The sequence below is a fragment of the Hypomesus nipponensis genome, chromosome 10, assembly GCF_054491055.1.
Source record: "Hypomesus nipponensis isolate SF chromosome 10, ASM5449105v1, whole genome shotgun sequence".
NCBI lineage: Eukaryota > Metazoa > Chordata > Actinopteri > Osmeriformes > Osmeridae > Hypomesus > Hypomesus nipponensis.
The window spans coordinates 7,632,592-7,649,449 of NC_140370.1; the positions used below are offsets into that span (position 1 = coordinate 7,632,592).

The following is a 16,858-nucleotide window of genomic DNA, read 5'->3' on the forward strand; positions in this document are numbered from 1 at the left end:
TGATCAAGCTTTCGGAATTCAGAAAGGAATTTATTGAAAGGGCAAGCTGCGATGGCCGAGTGGTTAAGGAGTTGGACTCGAAATCCAATGGGGTTTCCCCGCGTAGGTTCGAACCCTATTCGCAGCGATGGCTCACGAGTGACTTGTTTATGCTGATGTCAACATCATGGTAATGTGCCATGATTGAATTGAGACACTTTGTTGAAAACTTTCAAAGTGATCCAGCATTTGGAATTCAGAAATATCTAAACCAAGAATGATAACTGCGATGTTCGAGTGGTTACGGAGATGGACTTGAAATCCAATGGGGTTTTCCCGCGTAGGTTCGAACCCTACTCGCAGCGATTAACCGTCAGTGATTTGTTTATGCTGATGGTTACTTCATGCCACAATTGATTTACACATGGCAGGTTGAAGGCTTTCTAAGTGATCCAGCTTATCGAACTTAGAAAGTAATTCACTGCAAAAGCATACTGCGATGGCCGAGAGGTTAAGGAGTTGGACTCGAAATCCAATGGGGTTTCCCCACGTAGGTTCAAACGTAGGTTGAAACCCTACTTGCAGCGATTGTTCATGAGGGATTTCTTTATGTTGACGTCCTGCCACAATTGATTTACAGACACATTTTTTAAAGATTTTCCAAGTGATCAAGCTTTCGGAATTCAGAAAGGAATTTATTGAAAGGGCAAGCTGCGATGGCCGAGTGGTTAAGGAGTTGGACTTGAAATCCAATAGGGTTTCCCCGCGTAGGCACAAACCCTACTCGCAGCGATTGTTCATGAGGGATTTCTTTATGTTGACGTCCTGCCACAATTGATTTACAGACACATTTTTTAAAGATTTTCCAAGTGATCAAGCTTTCGGAATTCAGAAAGGAATTTATTGAAAGGACAAGCTGCGATGGCCGAGTGGTTAAGGCGTTGGACTCGAAATCCAATGGGGTTTCCCCGCGTAGGTTCGAACCCTACTCGCAGCGATGGCTCACGAGTGACTTGTTTATGCTGATGTCAACATCATGGTAATGTGCCCTGATTGAATTGAGACACTTTGTTGAAAACTTTCAAAGTGATCCAGCATTTGGAATTCAGAAATATCTAAACCAAGAATGATAACTGCGATGTTCGAGTGGTTAAGGAGTTGGACTTGAAATCCAATGGGGTTTTCCCACATAGGTTCGAACCCTACTCGCAGCGATTAACCGTCAGTGACTTGTTTATGCTGATGGTTACGTCGTGCCACAATTGATTTACACGTGGCTGGTTGAAGGCTTTCTAAGTGATCCAGCTCACGGAACTTAGAAAGGAATTCACTGCAAATGCATGCTGCGATGGCCGAGAGGTTAAGGCGTTGGACTCGAAATCCAATGGGGTTTCCCCGCGTAGGTTCGAACCCTACTCGCAGCGATTGATCATTAGGGATTCCTTTATGTTGACGTCCTGCCACAATTGATTTACAGACACATTTTTGAAGGCTTTCCAAGTGATCCAGCTTTGGGAATACAGAAAGGAACGTATTGAAAAGGCAAGCTGCGATGTCCGAGTGGTTAAGGAGTTGGACTTGAAATCCAATGGGGTTTCCCCGCGTAGGTTCGAACCCTACTCGCAGCGATTGTTCATGAGGGACTTGTTTATGCTGATCTTTAGGTCATGCCATGATTGATTTCCTGAAACTTTTTAAATACTTTCAAAGTGATTCAGCATTTGTAATTCATAAAGACTTTCCCCCAGGAAGCAAAGCTGCGATGTCTGAGTGGTTAAGGAGTTGGACTTGAAATCCAATGGGGTTTCCCCGCGTAGGTTGAACCCTACTTGCAGCGATTAACCGTCAGTAATTTGTTTATGCTGAAGGTTACGTCGTGCCACAATTGATTTACAAGTGGCCGTTTGAAGGCTTTCTAAGTGATCCAGCTTAGTGAACTTAGAAAGGAATTCACTGCAAATGCATGCTGCGATGGCGGAGAGGTTAAGGCGTTGGACTCGAAGTCCAATGGGGTTTCCCCGCGTAGGTTCGAACCCTACTCGCAGCGATTGATCATCAGGGATTCCTTTATGTTGATCTTTAGGTCATGCCATGATTGATTTCCTGAAACTTTTTAAATACTTTCAAAGTGATTCAGCATTTGGAATTCATAAAGACTTTCCCCCAGGAAGCAAAGCTGCGATGTCCAAGTGGTTAAGGAGTTCGACTTGAAATCCAATGGGGTTTCCCCGCGTAGGTTCGAACCCTACTCGCAGCGATTGTTCATGAGGGATTTCTTTATGTTGACGTCCTGCCACAATTGATTTACAGACACATTTTTTAAAGATTTTCCAAGTGATCAAGCTTTCGGAATTCAGAAAGGAATTTATTGAAAGGGCAAGCTGCGATGTCTGTGTGGTTAAGGAGTTGGACTTGAAATCCAATGGGGTTTCCCTGCGTAGGTTCGAACCCTACTCGCAGCGATTGTTCATGAGGGATTTCTTTATGTTGACGTCCTGCCACAATTGATTTACAGACACATTTTTTTAAGATTTTCCAAATGATCCAGCTTTCGGAATTCAGAAAGGAATTTATTGAAAGGGCAAGCTGCGATGGCCGAGTGGTTAAGGCGTTGGACTCGAAATCCAATGGGGTTTCCCCGCGTAGGTTCGAATCCTACTCGCAGCGATGGCTCACGATTGACTTGTTTATGCTGATGTCAACATCATGGTAATGTGCCATGATTGAATTGAGACACTTTGTTGAAAACTTTCAAAGTGATCCAGCATTTGGAGTTCAGAAATATCTTCACCAAGAATGATAACTGCGATGTTTGAGTGGTTAAGGAGTTGGACTTGAAATCCAATGGGGTTTCCCCGCGTAGGTTCGAACCCTACTCGCAGCGATTAACCGTCAGTGATTTGTTTATGCTGATGGTTACATCGTGCCACAATTGATTTACACGTGGCTGGTTGAAGGCTTTCTAAGTGATCCAGCTCACGGAACTTAGAAAGGAATTCACTGCAAATGCATGCTGCGATGGCCGAGAGGTTAAGGCGTTGGACTCGAAATCCAATGGGGTTTCCCCGCGTAGGTTCGAACCCTACTCGCAGCGATTGATCATGAGGGATTCATTTATGTTGACGTCCTGCCACAATTGATTTACAGACACATTTTTGAAGGCTTTCCAAGTGATCCAGCTTTGGGAATACAGAAAGGAACGTATTGAAAAGGCAAGCTGCGATGTCCGAGTGGTTAAGGAGTTGGACTTGAAATCCAATGGGGTTTCCCCGCGTAGGTTCGAACCCTACTCGCAGCGATTAACCGTCAGTGAACTGTTTATGCTGATGGTTACGTCCTGCCACAATTGATTTACACGTGGCAGGTTGAAGGCTTTCTAAGTGATCCAGCTTTCCGAACTTAGAAAGGAATTCACTGCAAAAGCATGCTGCGATGGCCGAGAGGTTAAGGCGTTGGACTCGAAATCCAATGGGGTTTCCCCGCACAGGTTCGAACACTACTTGCAGCGATTGTTCATGAGGGATTTCTTTATGTTGACGTCCTGCCACAATTGATTTACAGACACATTTTTTTTAGATTTTCCAAGTGATCCAGCTTTTGGAATTCAGAAAGGAACTAAATGAAAGTTCAAGCTGCGATGGCCGAGTGGTTAAGGCGTTGGACTCGAAATCCAATGGGGTTTCCTCGCGTAGGTTCGAACCCTACTCGCAGCGATTAAGCGTCAGGGAATTGTTTATGCTGATGGTTACGTCATGCCACAATTGATTTACAAGTGGCAGGTTGTAGGCTTTCTAAGTGATCCAGCTTACAGAATTTAGAAAGGAATTCACTGCAAATGCATGCTGCGATGGCCGAGAGGTTAAGGCGTTGGACTCCAATTCCAATGGGGTTTCCCCGCGTAGGTTTGAACCCAACTTGCAACGATTGATCATCAGGGAGTTATTTATGTTGACGTCCTGCCACATGTTGATTTACAGACACATTTTAAGTTTGAACCCTTCTCGCAGCGATGGCTCACGAGTGACTTGTTTATGCTGATGTCAACATCATGGTAATGTGCCATGATTGAATTGATTCTCTTTGTTGAAAACTTTCAAAGTGATCCAGCATTTGAAATTCAGAAATACCTTCAGCAAGAATGAAAGCTGCGATGTCCGAGTGGTTAAGGAGTTAGACTTGAAATCCAATGGGGGTTCCCTGTGCATGTTTGAACCCTACTCGCAGCGATTCATCATCACTCATTTTTTTCATTTTGTTCCTCACATTGTGCTGCAATGCCATGATTAATTTCCAGATTTATTATCGGAGAATTTCCAAATGAACCAGCTTTCAGAATTCAGAAATGAATATACCGAGTGTGTAAGCTGCGATGGCTTGGCATTGAAGTAGTTTGACTAAATCTGAATTCAACCGAACTGATAACTCATGCTGCTGTGGCAAATAATTGATGCACTTGTTGGGCTTATCTGCCCTCTAAGGCCGCACACCCTCATTTATTGTTTACATTTTTGGAGTAACCATCCACCACTGATGTATAACTAGATACAATACTATGCTAGAATTTTTATCATCTTCATGCAACTTGTCTGAATGGCAGAAAACCAAAAATAATGGTAGCCTATAAATCGAACCTCTGCGATATCTGCAGGGAAAAAATTGCAGAATATTAAACTGTGAACATACGCCCATAGAACTGCCCCTCAACCAAGGAAGACAAGTAAAAACTCATTTGAGATTTAAGAAGTTTTGGGAGGAGCACTTCAGTGAGGGATCCCCTCTTCCAGAAATGGTTCGTGAAAGAGAGGTTCAGAACACAGGCTAAAACATATTCATACATCAGGAAAAATAGGTGCCAATAGGTGTTGAAATGTTTTAAAAATCAAATGAATGAGCAGTGTCCAGAAAGCGGACATTCTCTGAAGATGCACATCTCCAATGAATAGGAATTGTCCAGAAGGCTGACATTTTGTAGGAGGAACCCTAAATATCACAATCTAACATTTGGAATAGGTTGAGGTTTGGGCACACATGGTTCAATGCAACACTCAATGTTTTAAGGGAAGCATGATAGCCTACTCTACTGGATGGTGTGAGGGGTGCTTTGTGGAGGAGACAGCAGAATAAATGTTGTTGCATTGTAAGTTGTATGTAGAGACGGGAGAGGTTGGTTGAGAGATTCAAGGAGGAGGGTGATTTCTTAACCCTACAGCTATATTTTTAAGAGGTTTTCAAATGAAGTCAGTGTTTGTATACAGATAGAATATACAGTGTCGGTGGTCAAGCTAAGGATGACAGTGCTGCTTTTGTAAAGCCATGTAAAGCTAAGAATAACTATGCATACACTCCCACAGACTTTGTTTTTATTGAGAAACATCCTGCATGGTAAATTTCTCTGAAAGTTAGGGAGTTACAGAGTTACAGAGTTGGGTGTAATGTAGGTAATTCGTGACTAGCCATACACTCCTGCACAGCAGATGGCAGTGTATGCACCTTTAAGTTTGATGCGATCCGCCAATCAAATTCAAAGAAGAAGGAGATGGGGCACTGGGGCAGCTGTGATCCCGCGCTGTTGCTGACCAAAATTGTGGGCTGACAGATTACTCGACAAACAAGTTCGTGTAGCTATAAATGTCAAGCATTAATTATGATTGATAAAGCCCTGCATAGCAACTGTCTATTTGTTTACTCTATCACGAATTTCAAATGGTAAATTATTTGTGTAATAATCTAGCAGGAACCAAATGCTTGTGTTTGCACTACCTATTGTTGACTACGTGTACTGCTGGACTGAACCAGCTCTAGTAGCTGCATTTTCTCCATTTGTAAATAGCATAGTAGCTGTTAGCTTGCTAGGAACCAAAATCAAAGGTATGTGGTGACCGTGTATTCCAACCGATCAAACTGGTGATTGCTAACTAGCTAAATACACAGCACAACTAGTGTAGGCTAGTTTCTTGACAACGGAGAATTAAAGAGACAGTGTAACAAAACGCACATCTTGCGAGCAAATCAGCTACTTAAGTTCAATTAACCAACTCCAGCTTACCAGTAAGTAAACACAATCTCCTGTTCACAGAAGGCCATCTTAAACAATTGAGATGGATGATGATCTTGAGAACTTCCTCAAGGAACAGAGAGCCAAAGTGGCAGAGGATAAAGCCAACTTGAAACACGATCGTCCTTACATGGAAATAAGTGTGAGTTTCTTTTTTAATTTGACCATTTATACAGTTGACTCGGTTTTCCCCTTGAATTCAGTACCTTGCTTTTTCATTACTCATTGAGTCTGTATTTCACTGACAGGCAAAACATCATAAGGCCTATGACCACACTATTAAGGAGAACATCAATCCATTTAAGCGAACTACAGTATTGGCAAAAGGTATATCTATTCCCAATTAGTTGTTAAATTTTAACATTCAAGTGCGAGCAAGCCCTTCAGTAGGTTCATTGTCCATCTGTTTACTGTTTACTTTCGTCTCGCGTCATTCTTTTTTGCAGAAGAGGGTCAGAGCCTCAGTTTATCTCTGGGTGAGGACTATGAGCGGAAGAAGCAGAAATTACAGGAAGAACTTCGGCAGGACTACAGACGCTACATGGCTCAGGTAAATGTGACAGTTATTTCATGTGAATGGTACTCATCTTTGACCTCCTCATTTGCATCTTGGAAAACCTCTCTTTGAAACGATCCCTCATATCATGTACCCTTGTATGTCTCCCCTAGGAGCACGGTGCTTCCCTCAGACCTCTACCCGTGCTTGATGTCCAGCCCGGCCCCAGACCACCATCCAGACGAGATGCAGCCACTCTGACCGAGGGGCGGAGAGGGGGGCACATTGGGCGCCACCTGGCCGAGGTCAGGGGTCCCTGGGCTGAGGAGGATGGACTGCCCTTTAGAGAGAGCAGGACGACCAGACTGGGAAGGGTGGAGCCTGGGGATGAAGACTCTGAAGATGACTATTTAGAGGACGAGCTGGAACTGATGGAGAGGAGGAGGCCGGAAGCCATTCAATTAGAGAGGAGGAGGCCAAGGCACTACTACAAAGCTGAGAGCAGGTACGTAAACGGTGCTTCTCAGGCATTTTCAAGCCTGCCTTTAAATTCAATTAAATCGAACCTGTCACGAGATTGGAGAGGAAGTAACATAAGAAAATAGCATAATGATAACATGTTGGCGTATGAGCTGTCAAGTCATGAGCTGTCAAGTCAATATTGCATTCAATTCCATGTTTTTCCTTGTCTGACTCCTTTTCATGATGGTCAGTGAACAGGTTTATGTTTGGTCTGGAACAGTAGAATTATGACCATTACCACTAGCAGCTTTTTACTCGCTTGTCCTGACAGTCTTTCATTAAATCATCTGCGTTAAGGTTCCGAGATAAGAGAAAAGAGCCACATGGTGATTCTATTGACACAGGTCATCATGGACAGAGAACAAGTCATGAAAACAGGTATTGTCTACACTATCATCTATGATCAATTGCACATTACATTTTGTCAATGTAACACACATTTTATTCCAAAGCAACAAAACAAATGGTGCATATAGAAAGTACAGTAGACATCTCCCACATCTCAGCTAACAGCGCAGTGGGACAAAACTACAAACCTACAGTGCAACAATAACAAATAGATTGCTTAAGTCATAGACAAGAACAGCTAATTTTCTGTAGCTGGCTGATGTATGATGATCTATTAGGTTAATGCTGTATTTAGTAGTGGTTAGTTGATGACTGTTAGTTATTTTCAGGGAGAGGAAGGAGGCTGATGGATCTGTTGTCCAAGAGGGTTATCAAGACAGGACCTCCTCCTTGACAAACCAAGTCAAGTACGTCACAAACGTTGGATAGTAATGATAAAAACACGCGACAGTTCAGATTTATTTAGCAAACTGTATTTAGACTTCACCTGTATTCAGCTTCTACACTTAACTCAAAAGTTTGTTGATACTTCTTGTGTCAACTACTTAGGTTTCAAAGATTTAGGCAATCTCAATCCACATAGTTAAATCACATTAAACCTCCAAAACAACCTGAAATTGACAATGAACCATATTTAAAGCAGCTTGATAATCAGTGGTGTATTTACATGGAGTCTGACATGGGTCTGTGAATGCTAATGGATGTCCTTGCCTGTCTGTCTGATAGGCTACAGTCAACAGGGGACACCAGTTCAAACCCAACATCAAGGCCAGCCATCAACAAGAATGAGTTTGCTACAGGGCTCATGATCGGTAAGAGAGATTCCATTAGGCAGATACTTAATATATCAAGTATAGAGTTGATAGGGATATTTGTACATCGCATTTTTGGGGGGGATCTTGTACCTTTAAGTTGGCCTGTACTGTGTCCAGGGGCTGCAGATGCTGATGTGGTCTCACAGAGGCGCAAGGAGCGCTACAGACAGGAGCTACAGGAGCAAATAGCTGAACAGCAGAGGAACAAGAAAAGGTACACCACAATGTTACTGTCTCTTTTTGTTTCAGGCCAACCGTAACTTCACAAAGGGTTCATTTTCATGCTGTACAAAGCACTTTTGTTAATTCTGTGTTTGTGCTGCTTTTATAGTACAGAAAAGCTTCCAGTGTGTGGTATATGAGAAACGTTGTAGGTGAAACATCTGATTTACCTCTCTCTTTTATCCAGAGAGAAAGATCTGGAACTGAGAGTAACCTCCACAGGTGCCACTGACCCTGAGAAACTGGTAGGTAGACTTTTTATTTAATTTGAACTTATATCCAAGTTCAATTCCAAGCTTGCCTGAAAGTCCTTACCTAATTTGTGTTCAAAGCACAAACCTATTTATACAGCAAAACCCCTTTCACTTCCTTCATAACCCAGCCGGATCGCATCAAACATTTTGGACAGAGTATTGGAAAAAGAAGAGAGGATCTGTACCGAGCTGGCCTGGGTCTGGACGAGGCACCAGCAGGGGAAGAACTTAGAAGGCTACCCGCTGATGAGAAGCCTTCTGTGGACAGAGAGAGGGAGAGGCTCCCCCCTGAGTTGCCCATAGTAGCCTTCCAGTCTCCGCTCCTAGAGTACAGCTCTGCGCTGGGGCTGTCCAATGGGGGGCTCTCCCCGTACAGCCAGGCCATGGCTGTCCCCCGAGGCATGGACACCCCCAGGTACGGGCAGCATGCACACCAGCTGGCATGCACACCTGCTGGCATGCACACCTGCTGGCATGCACACCTGCTGGCATGCACACCTGCTGGCATGCACACCTGCTGGCATGCACACCAGCTGGCATGCACACCTGCTAGCATGCACACCTGCTAGCATGCACACCTGCTAGCATGCACCTTGAAAACTTTTTTGTTACCGTTTGCTGCTGGTTTTGTCTGACATTTTGAAATGAAGAAAAATCTTTCTGTGTTCAATATGCAGAATGCCTGGCATCCCTTTGCACCCCCCAACCAGAATGGCAGAAGCCTACAGGAGTCCCTATGATGAAGGCTACTCATATTATGGAGCCAGGAATACATTGGAGCCCAATCTGCCCTACTGTAAGTACTGCGACTGTATCATTACTAGTTGATCAGTAGACACGTTGCAAAGATGGTCAATCTTGCCCTAATGACTATTTAGAAGGTTGGTACATTGCAGGTAACATATAGGTGAAGTTAGCCTGCATTCTGAACTACCCTGCTTGATTCAAAAGTTGCTGCTCTCTCCATAAACCTCTTTAAAACCATTGAACCTATCAGAGATATCATTTGTATATATGTTTGTGTCAGATGGTCAGATGGCGATGCCTGGAGGAGTCCCACTGATGTCCTACCTGACCCTTCCTCAAACTGGTGGAGGCCCGCCCAGTCATCACAGCCTCCACGGTATACACCCAGAAGCACCTCCACCACCCCTGTGAGTATTCATGACTCAGTGAGGTCAGTTACACACTATTAAAGTCCTTATTCCTGTGACCCACAGTTGTGTGTTTCTTTTACTCAGGTCCAGTGCTTTTGGGTCATAAACGGGGAAAACAATATTAGTATGGCCCAATGACAGGGAATGCATATATTGTATTTGCCAGTAGAGGGCAGTAGTTAGTGTTGCAGGTGTCAGAGGTCATTCCCCACCATCTGGACATGTTATTTCAGCCAGCTGCTGAGTCACTTACTAGTACTACTACTGCTACTGCACTGATCTTTCCCTCACATAAGCCCCCTCTTCTCTGGACCTTTCTGAAGACATCTATACACATTGACAAGCCACTATGAAATCCTGGCTTCTAATAGAATGGCTAAGATGACTAATTATGACAGGCCTGAAACGAGTTGGTAAAAAGTGTTTTTAACACTCAAGGTTCAAGTGAAAGAATATCGGAGGGCTATTTGTTCAATGATACCAGAGATCCTCAAATGAGCTGGCAGTTTTTTTATGGTTCCAGAGACATGAGGACTGGAGCGAGCCCAGTTCCGTTCTTTATCAGGCTCCAAATGGGTGAAGGTTCATGAAAAGACACGAGTGAGTGAAGGGATTTTCTGTCCCTTTTCCAGCAGACCCAACAGTGAGGCTGCCACGCTCAGCCCAGGGCTCAGTGTATTTCCTGCAGAGAAGATCCTTCCATCCAAGGAGAGGACACTAAGTTACAAAGAGGCCCTGAAACAGCAGGTGATCCCCCTTTCCTCCCCTCTATGAGTTGGGATAGTGCACTAAATACCCTAAATGTAATGAATATATAGATTTTGCTCATAGGTAAGTGTTCGGGTTCAAAAGTACAAATTCACCAAAACATTGGACTGAACTGTAGAACATGAAATGTTCTCCATCAACTTAGAATTGTTGTGGTTGAAATTAATGTGTGATGACTGAGATCCCAAGTTTGACCTTATTCTGTGTAAGTAGGACAATAATAGTGGTCATGTTTTTACAGGAAGGGTACAAGAAAGGAAGCCAACTTTTTGGTTCAATGAAATAGTTGTAGATCAATTTCGATTTAGAAAAAAAGATTCAGTTACTTTAATTAATTATTCCCATGCAGACCCTTAAGGGGGCACTGTTTCACCATGGTATGACATTATTGGGTGTTTATTTGTTAAAACCTTTGGTTGGAGTCATTATTCTTCACCAAGTCCTTCACCTCGGCTCCCTCCAGATCCAGGAGAAGCAGGAGCGCCGGAGGCTGGAGAAGGAGGAGAGGGACAGCACTGAGACCAGGCTGGAGGTCCACATGAAGAACCATGACCCATGGGGCCGGGGAGGCTGCGGAGCACCTCTTAGAGACACCCGAGGGAACCTCATTAGTACGTTGTAGCATGTTCCACTTACCTTTCATGTTGGCTCACCTTTTCCAGAGTGCGTGATGAGTGGACCCGTGTTATTTTGATAGCAGATGTGACTGAAGGTGGACTACAGTAGCTGTAGCTGCCCCAAAGTAGCTCACACTTATATATAGGTGCTGATTTGATTTGTAAGGCCCTTTTGTGATATTGTAAAAAGGGCTATACAAAAATGTATTGGTTTGATATATTCACAATACAGAGTACAACACATTTTAAGCATCTGTACCATAAGTGGTCAAAAGGTTACAAATCTGCTGATTTTTAGTTAAGTCTAAAAACGAAAGACTAAAACTAAAAACCTCCTATGATTGGTCTGTCTAGCTGATCTCCACCAGATGCACAAGCAGAATGAGGAGGCTTGGCTGAACCCCGAGACATGGCAGAAAAGATCCCCAGGCATCGTGCCCGTCCTGCGGGAGGACCTGCCTTCCATCAACACAGTCTCAGGTAGGCAGTCGCTACACCTGCTGCTACTTAAAACAGCACGTACGTCAGTGTAAATGTAATAGACGTCCAAATAACAGCACGTACGTCAGTGTGAATGTAATAGACGTCCAAATATGGGTGTCGTATCTTTTATTGGTGCAGGTTTTGACCGTGTCCAGACCCCTATGTATGCCCGAGGCAGCGTATTTGCCAACCAGCCCACACCTCAGCAACTCATGGAAAAGGACAAGTACAAGTCCTTCCTAAAACAACAGGTACTGTCGTGTTTTGGGGATGTAAAGCCCACAGTCATTACAGGCACTGAGAGCTTTTTCCCATGCCCCTTTTTCTGTCAGTTAGAAATCAAGAACCTGCCCTCTGGTGCCTGTACGGTCTTTTAGCTTCAACTTGCAAGTCAAGCCTTTGTGTCCACAAACACACACAGGTACAATGTTGTTGTATAACAAACAGTTTCTCCCTCGGGCCCCGCCCAGATTGAAGAGAAGCGCCTTAAGGAGGCAGAGGAGAAGGAGAAGCTACGCCTGGAGGAGGAGAAGGAGGAGAGGAGGCTGGCGGAGCAGAGGGCTCGAATCCAGCGGGAGTATGACGAGGAGCAGGAGAGGAAGAAACGCAAGGAGATGGAGGTCAGCTGAGTACTGACCGGCTAAGATGGATTAGTTAGAAATGCCCTTTTTATGGATGTATTTAGGGCTGTGAAATGAATAAAACTTTTAGTCAAATTAATCACAGGTTTCTGTGGATTAATCAGGATTAATCACAAATTACCGGTTTTCTCGGTATATGTCTATATTGTGCGTCTTTGCGGTGCTTTGCTCTCGTCCCCCATTGTCCCCCCCCATGTTTTTGTATAGCAGCTGCCGTCTGACTGCATTAGAGAAGGGACTAGTTCAGATTGGGTGGACTTCTGGGTATATTACGTTAAATGCGTAAACAAATAAAATAATAATAATCCTGTCGTTTAATCATAACGTGTTGACACGTTATTTTTCATAGCTCTAGTTGTATCATAATATACAGTATACAACTTGTGTTTTTTGGACCTCCCACTTTTGAATACCAGTTGCTCCTATTTATAAAACATAATAGAAATGCAGAACATGTATAGTAGATTGAGGATTTTTACGGTAGACATTAAACACTTGACCAGGCAGATTGTAAACACATTCTTGTGTTTTGGCTGTTGTTAGCAGAACTCAACTTGGTCTTCTTCTTGCAACAGCAAAAAGCCAAGAACGAGGAGCTGGTCCGCCTCGCAGAAGAGCGAAGGAAGGAGGCGGAGAGGAAGAAGAAAGAGGCGGATGAGAAGGAGATGGCTGCGCTGAGGATGCAGTATGAGGAAGAGAGACAGGCGCGTGTGCAAGAGGTGAGGGGACGGCTAAACCTTTGAGTTGCACCTTTTATTTCTTGTGCGGCTCAAAACCTGGGGAGTCGTAAATGCACAATCAGTAGGAAACCAGGAACGTGTGTCTGTGGCCTATCTTGCCAACTGAAGGGGAACTACTGTTGTTGTCGTCATCATCATCAGATATGGTAATCAACTAACCAACATATGAGTCACTTGCTGAATCACTGTCCTCACAGGCACTGCACTCTCATTCCAAGAATCTGTGTGTGTGTGTATGTGTGTGTTAATCTGTGTGTCACCAAATCAACAAACTGACATCTTAATCACCAGCCGCATCACTGGAACTGCACAAGTTGTTTTGTTAGAAGAGGAAGTTTAGGCAGTGGGATTCAGTGCCATTTCTGATTGTTGTTAAATGTCACTGAAGCGTTCTAACAAACCGAAATGTTAGTATGATCCCCATCATACTGTCTATCTGCAGGTGCACAGGGAGCCCTCTCCCCCCATCCCCACCCTCCAGAAGAGACACAGGGCCCCCCAGTACACCCCCAGACCCCCCACCGTGGACAGCAGACGCTCCACCGCCCCCATGTCCGTAAGTCACCCGTTGCATTAAACCATAAACGTGCTACAGAGAGCGTGGCCTGAAAACGGGTAGAAACTGATGTGTGTCCCTCTCTTAACATGCACCTTTTCAGGAGTGTTCGCTTTCAGGACTCCAGTCCCAGTCACCGCCTGTACCTGCTCGTAGGAACGAGCTGAGAGCTGCAGGTACACACACACACACACACAGACAGAGAGAAACATTCCATAGAGCCAGAACCAATACATAGTTGATTGGGAGTGAAAGTGTCATGGATCCCTCAACTGGTGTGTGTGTGTGACTGCCTACCAGAGGACCAGAGGGGAGTGATCAGTGAGTTGTCTGCGTTGCGTAGACAGCTGCGCAGCGAACAGAAACGTCTGGAGGGACAGCTGATGCGCTCAGAGTGGGAGGAGCTGGACTCTCCTATGAGTGACAGGTAACACCCCCCGCTCCTGTAATGACAGAACATGGCCATGGTGGGGTGTGTGTGTGTCACAGTACCGTTTTTCTCATGCTGATGTGTGTGTGTGTGTGTGTCCAGGCGTAGGGAGGTGGATGTGTTTGACATGGCCAGGCTGCGTTTGCAGGCCCCTGTCCGAAGGCCCCCCTCCAGGAACATGGAGCCTAGCAAACTGCTCCGTATCCATGACTCCTTACAGCTCCGATACCCTGGTACCTCTTTGCTTTTGTTTACACAATGAACAAGCCTCTCTGAGTCTGTCGGCATGTTAGACCGGAATTGATCTTACTTTTTCAAAGTTCTCACACCACCAATGAATTTCCCGACCCAAAAAAATAGAGAACATTTATTAGTGCTTTAACTGACGTTGAACTCGACGGTATGTGTGTGTCTGTGTGTGTGTGTGTGTGTGTGTGTGTGTGCGTGCGCATGTTTTTCGTGCTTGCGTTGCAGACAGTGATTTCAGATATGGGTACGGTGAGCTCCCCAGGGAGGAAGGTCAGCCTGTGGACATCCAGAGACAGGCTGACCAGCGGGAACAGCAACGCAGGAGGAGCAGTCTGAGGAGGAAACCAGGCCACGGTCAGAGCCTCTCACTGGTCAACCCCTCAGTCTTAAATCAGCTCTTATTCATTACACACGCCATTGCATAAACACTCCCTGTCAAGCTGGTTGAACATGAGTCCTGCTGGAGCTCGTCTCCCAGCCACTCCCAGCCACTGTCCTGTGGGGCAGACGTGCAGCATGTCCTTTGCAACGTTAAGGTCATTATTCTTTGCATTTGCAGATTATTTTGACCTGTCACCACCCCAGAAACCAAACCATTATTCGGTGAGTCCTCATGAAATAGTTTATTTTGGCATTCCCAGTTTGTTCCTCCTCCGTACATCCCATCACGCCACGCGTACCGTGCCTGTCTAACACTTCCTTGTTGAACGAAGGTCGAAGTTATTCAGCTGAACCAGCGTGTTTGTGTGTTCCCAGAGGGATCCTGGGAGAGGCTACCTGTTGGAATCGGAGAGTGCCTTCATCAGTAAGACTTTATTATATCTGTCTGCATTTCACATGCTTTTGCTCTGCTATCTTACTAAAAGTAAGATCACAGCTGAATTTCCATGTTATTATTACCAAATGAATTATCATTTGGTATGAACTGCGTACCATGCCATTTTAATTGGTTGCTTTATATTAGGTACAATAAATCAGTGTTTTTTTTGTTTTTTTATCAGCAAGAGCGCCGTCACCAAAGTGTCCAGTTGTAGTCCTAGTTGACGTTGTTGTTGGTTCCCTACACAGACCCCATGGGAGACACGTACCCGGTGCCCCGTCCCCCTGAACAGAAGCCCCCCCAGCTGTCTGCCAGGGAGAGGAGGAGGCGGGCCAAGAACGCAGAGTCGCACAATGTCATTTCAGAGGTCAATCTATATTGGAAATGCAGAGAGAATCACAGTTCCTTTCAACTGGAGCGAGGTTTTTGGGAAACAGGTATAGAGTTTGATCTAATCTCTCTGTGGTTTAGGACAGAGAAGCTTCCAGGGAGCCAACCAGATTGCCAGATGACTACATCCTCCAATCAGAGTCAGCAGGGCGGGCCCAGGAGCGTGAGCACCACAGCTGGACCAGGAGACTGCTGGCTCTGAGGCGCCGTGGCAGGACAACAGGTGGGTTCACCGGAGCCATACGCATCTTACTCACACAAAGAAGAATGGAGTGAAGTGGACTGTCATGTGCTTGGGTTTCCAACACAGTGAATCATGACGATGTTGATTTAAAGTATCTCCCCCTAACTGCTCGTGTCTCCTCTAGGAGACCTGTCAGAGGATGATGATAATGATGAGGAAGAGTCTCCAGGGGTCTCTCCCCGTGGCCCCGACCACCGCAGCTCTGCAGACACGGATGCCACCGAGCCCTGGATGAGACCAGAGTCATCGGAAACGTTGAAGCGCCTGATGAGCGGTCCGTCCCGGAGGGAGAGGCTGCCCCCTCTCAAAGGCGTCCACACACAGGACTGGGATGGGCCCTCCACCTACCACGGCTGAGGCCATGTTTGAATCCTTTAGCTCGTGGATACTTAAGGATGTCAGTGGATACCAAGTTTACAAACCAAACCATCTTGCTGTTGAGGGGCCCCGGTGGCCTGTTAGATCCACATCAGCATTATCAGAGCAAGATCCCCACCTCCTGCCCCTGGATACAACAGCATCTGGGTTTGCTTCTATAGTTGGTTTCACCTTTTATTTAAAAAAAAATATGCTCCTGTTTGTCATGTTCTACCTCAGAAAACCACTCTTGCTCAGTGGTTGGATTATTTTGTTTGGATTTAATTGTTTTATTGGCTGGTATTCATTTGTTTTCTCTTTTTTTATGGAAATGATAAACCTTTTACTTTTATTAACTGTAACAAATCCATGCTTGAAATCAGCATGTCTATGTACTCAGGAGACCACATCAGACATTGTGTGTCTGCTGCACTATATGCTGTTGGTTTGCAGTGCCAAGGATTGTATCTGGTTCTTTTCAATAGTATTTATTGCATCTTGTGTCATGGCACTCTATATTTGAAATGTAAATTACGACAAATGAAAGTTGGTTTAAAGGAACATTATAATATGTACCATGTGTAAATGTTTGTGAAAATGTTAAAATATTATAATAAATTATATTTTACATAGATGTGTATATGCAGTGTATTTTGTTTTTGGAAGGGACTGGAATTAACAGTGTGTAATAACTTAACACTGTTTGCATACCAAT

At 44.7% G+C, this 16,858-nt stretch overlaps 1 protein-coding gene and 19 non-coding genes across 27 annotated transcripts; all 20 read left to right on the top strand.

Moving 5' to 3' along the window:
• Positions 1-45: 45 nt before the first annotated feature.
• On the top strand, positions 46-127 carry trnas-cga (transfer RNA serine (anticodon CGA)). Its single transcript has one exon. It is a non-coding gene; the product is annotated as a tRNA-Ser (tRNA).
• A 135-nt stretch (positions 128-262) lies between these two features.
• On the top strand, positions 263-344 carry trnas-uga (transfer RNA serine (anticodon UGA)). The gene has a single exon. It is a non-coding gene; the product is annotated as a tRNA-Ser (tRNA).
• A 128-nt stretch (positions 345-472) lies between these two features.
• On the top strand, positions 473-566 carry trnas-cga (transfer RNA serine (anticodon CGA)). The gene has a single exon. It is a non-coding gene; the product is annotated as a tRNA-Ser (tRNA).
• Positions 567-689: 123 nt separating this feature from the next.
• On the top strand, positions 690-771 carry trnas-uga (transfer RNA serine (anticodon UGA)). Its single transcript has one exon. It is a non-coding gene; the product is annotated as a tRNA-Ser (tRNA).
• Positions 772-894: 123 nt separating this feature from the next.
• On the top strand, positions 895-976 carry trnas-cga (transfer RNA serine (anticodon CGA)). Its single transcript has one exon. It is a non-coding gene; the product is annotated as a tRNA-Ser (tRNA).
• A 135-nt stretch (positions 977-1,111) lies between these two features.
• Positions 1,112-1,193, top strand: trnas-uga (transfer RNA serine (anticodon UGA)). Its single transcript has one exon. It is a non-coding gene; the product is annotated as a tRNA-Ser (tRNA).
• A 128-nt stretch (positions 1,194-1,321) lies between these two features.
• On the top strand, positions 1,322-1,403 carry trnas-cga (transfer RNA serine (anticodon CGA)). Its single transcript has one exon. It is a non-coding gene; the product is annotated as a tRNA-Ser (tRNA).
• A 122-nt stretch (positions 1,404-1,525) lies between these two features.
• Positions 1,526-1,607, top strand: trnas-uga (transfer RNA serine (anticodon UGA)). Its single transcript has one exon. It is a non-coding gene; the product is annotated as a tRNA-Ser (tRNA).
• A 128-nt stretch (positions 1,608-1,735) lies between these two features.
• On the top strand, positions 1,736-1,816 carry trnas-uga (transfer RNA serine (anticodon UGA)). The gene has a single exon. It is a non-coding gene; the product is annotated as a tRNA-Ser (tRNA).
• A 128-nt stretch (positions 1,817-1,944) lies between these two features.
• trnas-cga (transfer RNA serine (anticodon CGA)) lies at positions 1,945-2,026 on the top strand. Its single transcript has one exon. It is a non-coding gene; the product is annotated as a tRNA-Ser (tRNA).
• A 128-nt stretch (positions 2,027-2,154) lies between these two features.
• trnas-uga (transfer RNA serine (anticodon UGA)) lies at positions 2,155-2,236 on the top strand. Its single transcript has one exon. It is a non-coding gene; the product is annotated as a tRNA-Ser (tRNA).
• Positions 2,237-2,359: 123 nt separating this feature from the next.
• On the top strand, positions 2,360-2,441 carry trnas-uga (transfer RNA serine (anticodon UGA)). Its single transcript has one exon. It is a non-coding gene; the product is annotated as a tRNA-Ser (tRNA).
• A 123-nt stretch (positions 2,442-2,564) lies between these two features.
• Positions 2,565-2,646, top strand: trnas-cga (transfer RNA serine (anticodon CGA)). Its single transcript has one exon. It is a non-coding gene; the product is annotated as a tRNA-Ser (tRNA).
• Positions 2,647-2,781: 135 nt separating this feature from the next.
• trnas-uga (transfer RNA serine (anticodon UGA)) lies at positions 2,782-2,863 on the top strand. The gene has a single exon. It is a non-coding gene; the product is annotated as a tRNA-Ser (tRNA).
• Positions 2,864-2,991: 128 nt separating this feature from the next.
• Positions 2,992-3,073, top strand: trnas-cga (transfer RNA serine (anticodon CGA)). Its single transcript has one exon. It is a non-coding gene; the product is annotated as a tRNA-Ser (tRNA).
• A 122-nt stretch (positions 3,074-3,195) lies between these two features.
• Positions 3,196-3,277, top strand: trnas-uga (transfer RNA serine (anticodon UGA)). Its single transcript has one exon. It is a non-coding gene; the product is annotated as a tRNA-Ser (tRNA).
• A 128-nt stretch (positions 3,278-3,405) lies between these two features.
• On the top strand, positions 3,406-3,487 carry trnas-cga (transfer RNA serine (anticodon CGA)). The gene has a single exon. It is a non-coding gene; the product is annotated as a tRNA-Ser (tRNA).
• A 123-nt stretch (positions 3,488-3,610) lies between these two features.
• Positions 3,611-3,692, top strand: trnas-cga (transfer RNA serine (anticodon CGA)). Its single transcript has one exon. It is a non-coding gene; the product is annotated as a tRNA-Ser (tRNA).
• Positions 3,693-3,820: 128 nt separating this feature from the next.
• On the top strand, positions 3,821-3,902 carry trnaw-cca (transfer RNA tryptophan (anticodon CCA)). Its single transcript has one exon. It is a non-coding gene; the product is annotated as a tRNA-Trp (tRNA).
• Positions 3,903-5,510: 1,608 nt separating this feature from the next.
• Positions 5,511-16,775, top strand: LOC146271427 (centrosome and spindle pole-associated protein 1-like). 8 transcript variants are annotated; one of them, XM_084708278.1, is made up of 29 exons: positions 5,511-5,591; positions 6,056-6,176; positions 6,283-6,361; positions 6,481-6,584; positions 6,704-7,035; positions 7,350-7,430; positions 7,730-7,807; positions 8,127-8,212; positions 8,333-8,429; positions 8,625-8,682; positions 8,820-9,106; positions 9,369-9,487; positions 9,719-9,845; positions 10,481-10,595; positions 11,080-11,227; positions 11,588-11,713; positions 11,855-11,967; positions 12,187-12,336; positions 12,933-13,076; positions 13,510-13,653; positions 13,757-13,829; positions 13,954-14,080; positions 14,186-14,316; positions 14,558-14,686; positions 14,892-14,935; positions 15,089-15,137; positions 15,401-15,519; positions 15,624-15,765; positions 15,911-16,775. In XM_084708278.1, exons 2-29 carry the CDS (start codon positions 6,078-6,080, stop codon positions 16,141-16,143), a joined length of 3,534 nt encoding a protein of 1,177 aa, XP_084564404.1. In that variant the 5' UTR covers positions 5,511-5,591; positions 6,056-6,077; the 3' UTR covers positions 16,144-16,775. The 8 variants fall into 8 exon arrangements, with proteins under 8 accessions (XP_084564404.1, XP_084564403.1, XP_084564402.1 ...); XM_084708277.1 differs by having other exon boundaries at positions 5,517-5,847; XM_084708276.1 differs by having other exon boundaries at positions 5,517-5,685.
• The last annotated feature ends 83 nt before the right edge of the window (positions 16,776-16,858 follow it).

Bases quoted from the DNA above. Each gene is read 5' to 3' on its own strand.
- LOC146271427 (XM_084708278.1), top strand. From the start codon at position 6,078: ATGGATGATGATCTTGAGAACTTCCTCAAGGAACAGAGAGCCAAAGTG. The intron at 14,687-14,891 runs GTCAGAGCCTCT...TTGCATTTGCAG, and splicing joins GAGGAGGAAACCAGGCCACG to ATTATTTTGACCTGTCACCA. The intron at 15,520-15,623 runs GTCAATCTATAT...TCTGTGGTTTAG, and splicing joins CGCACAATGTCATTTCAGAG to GACAGAGAAGCTTCCAGGGA.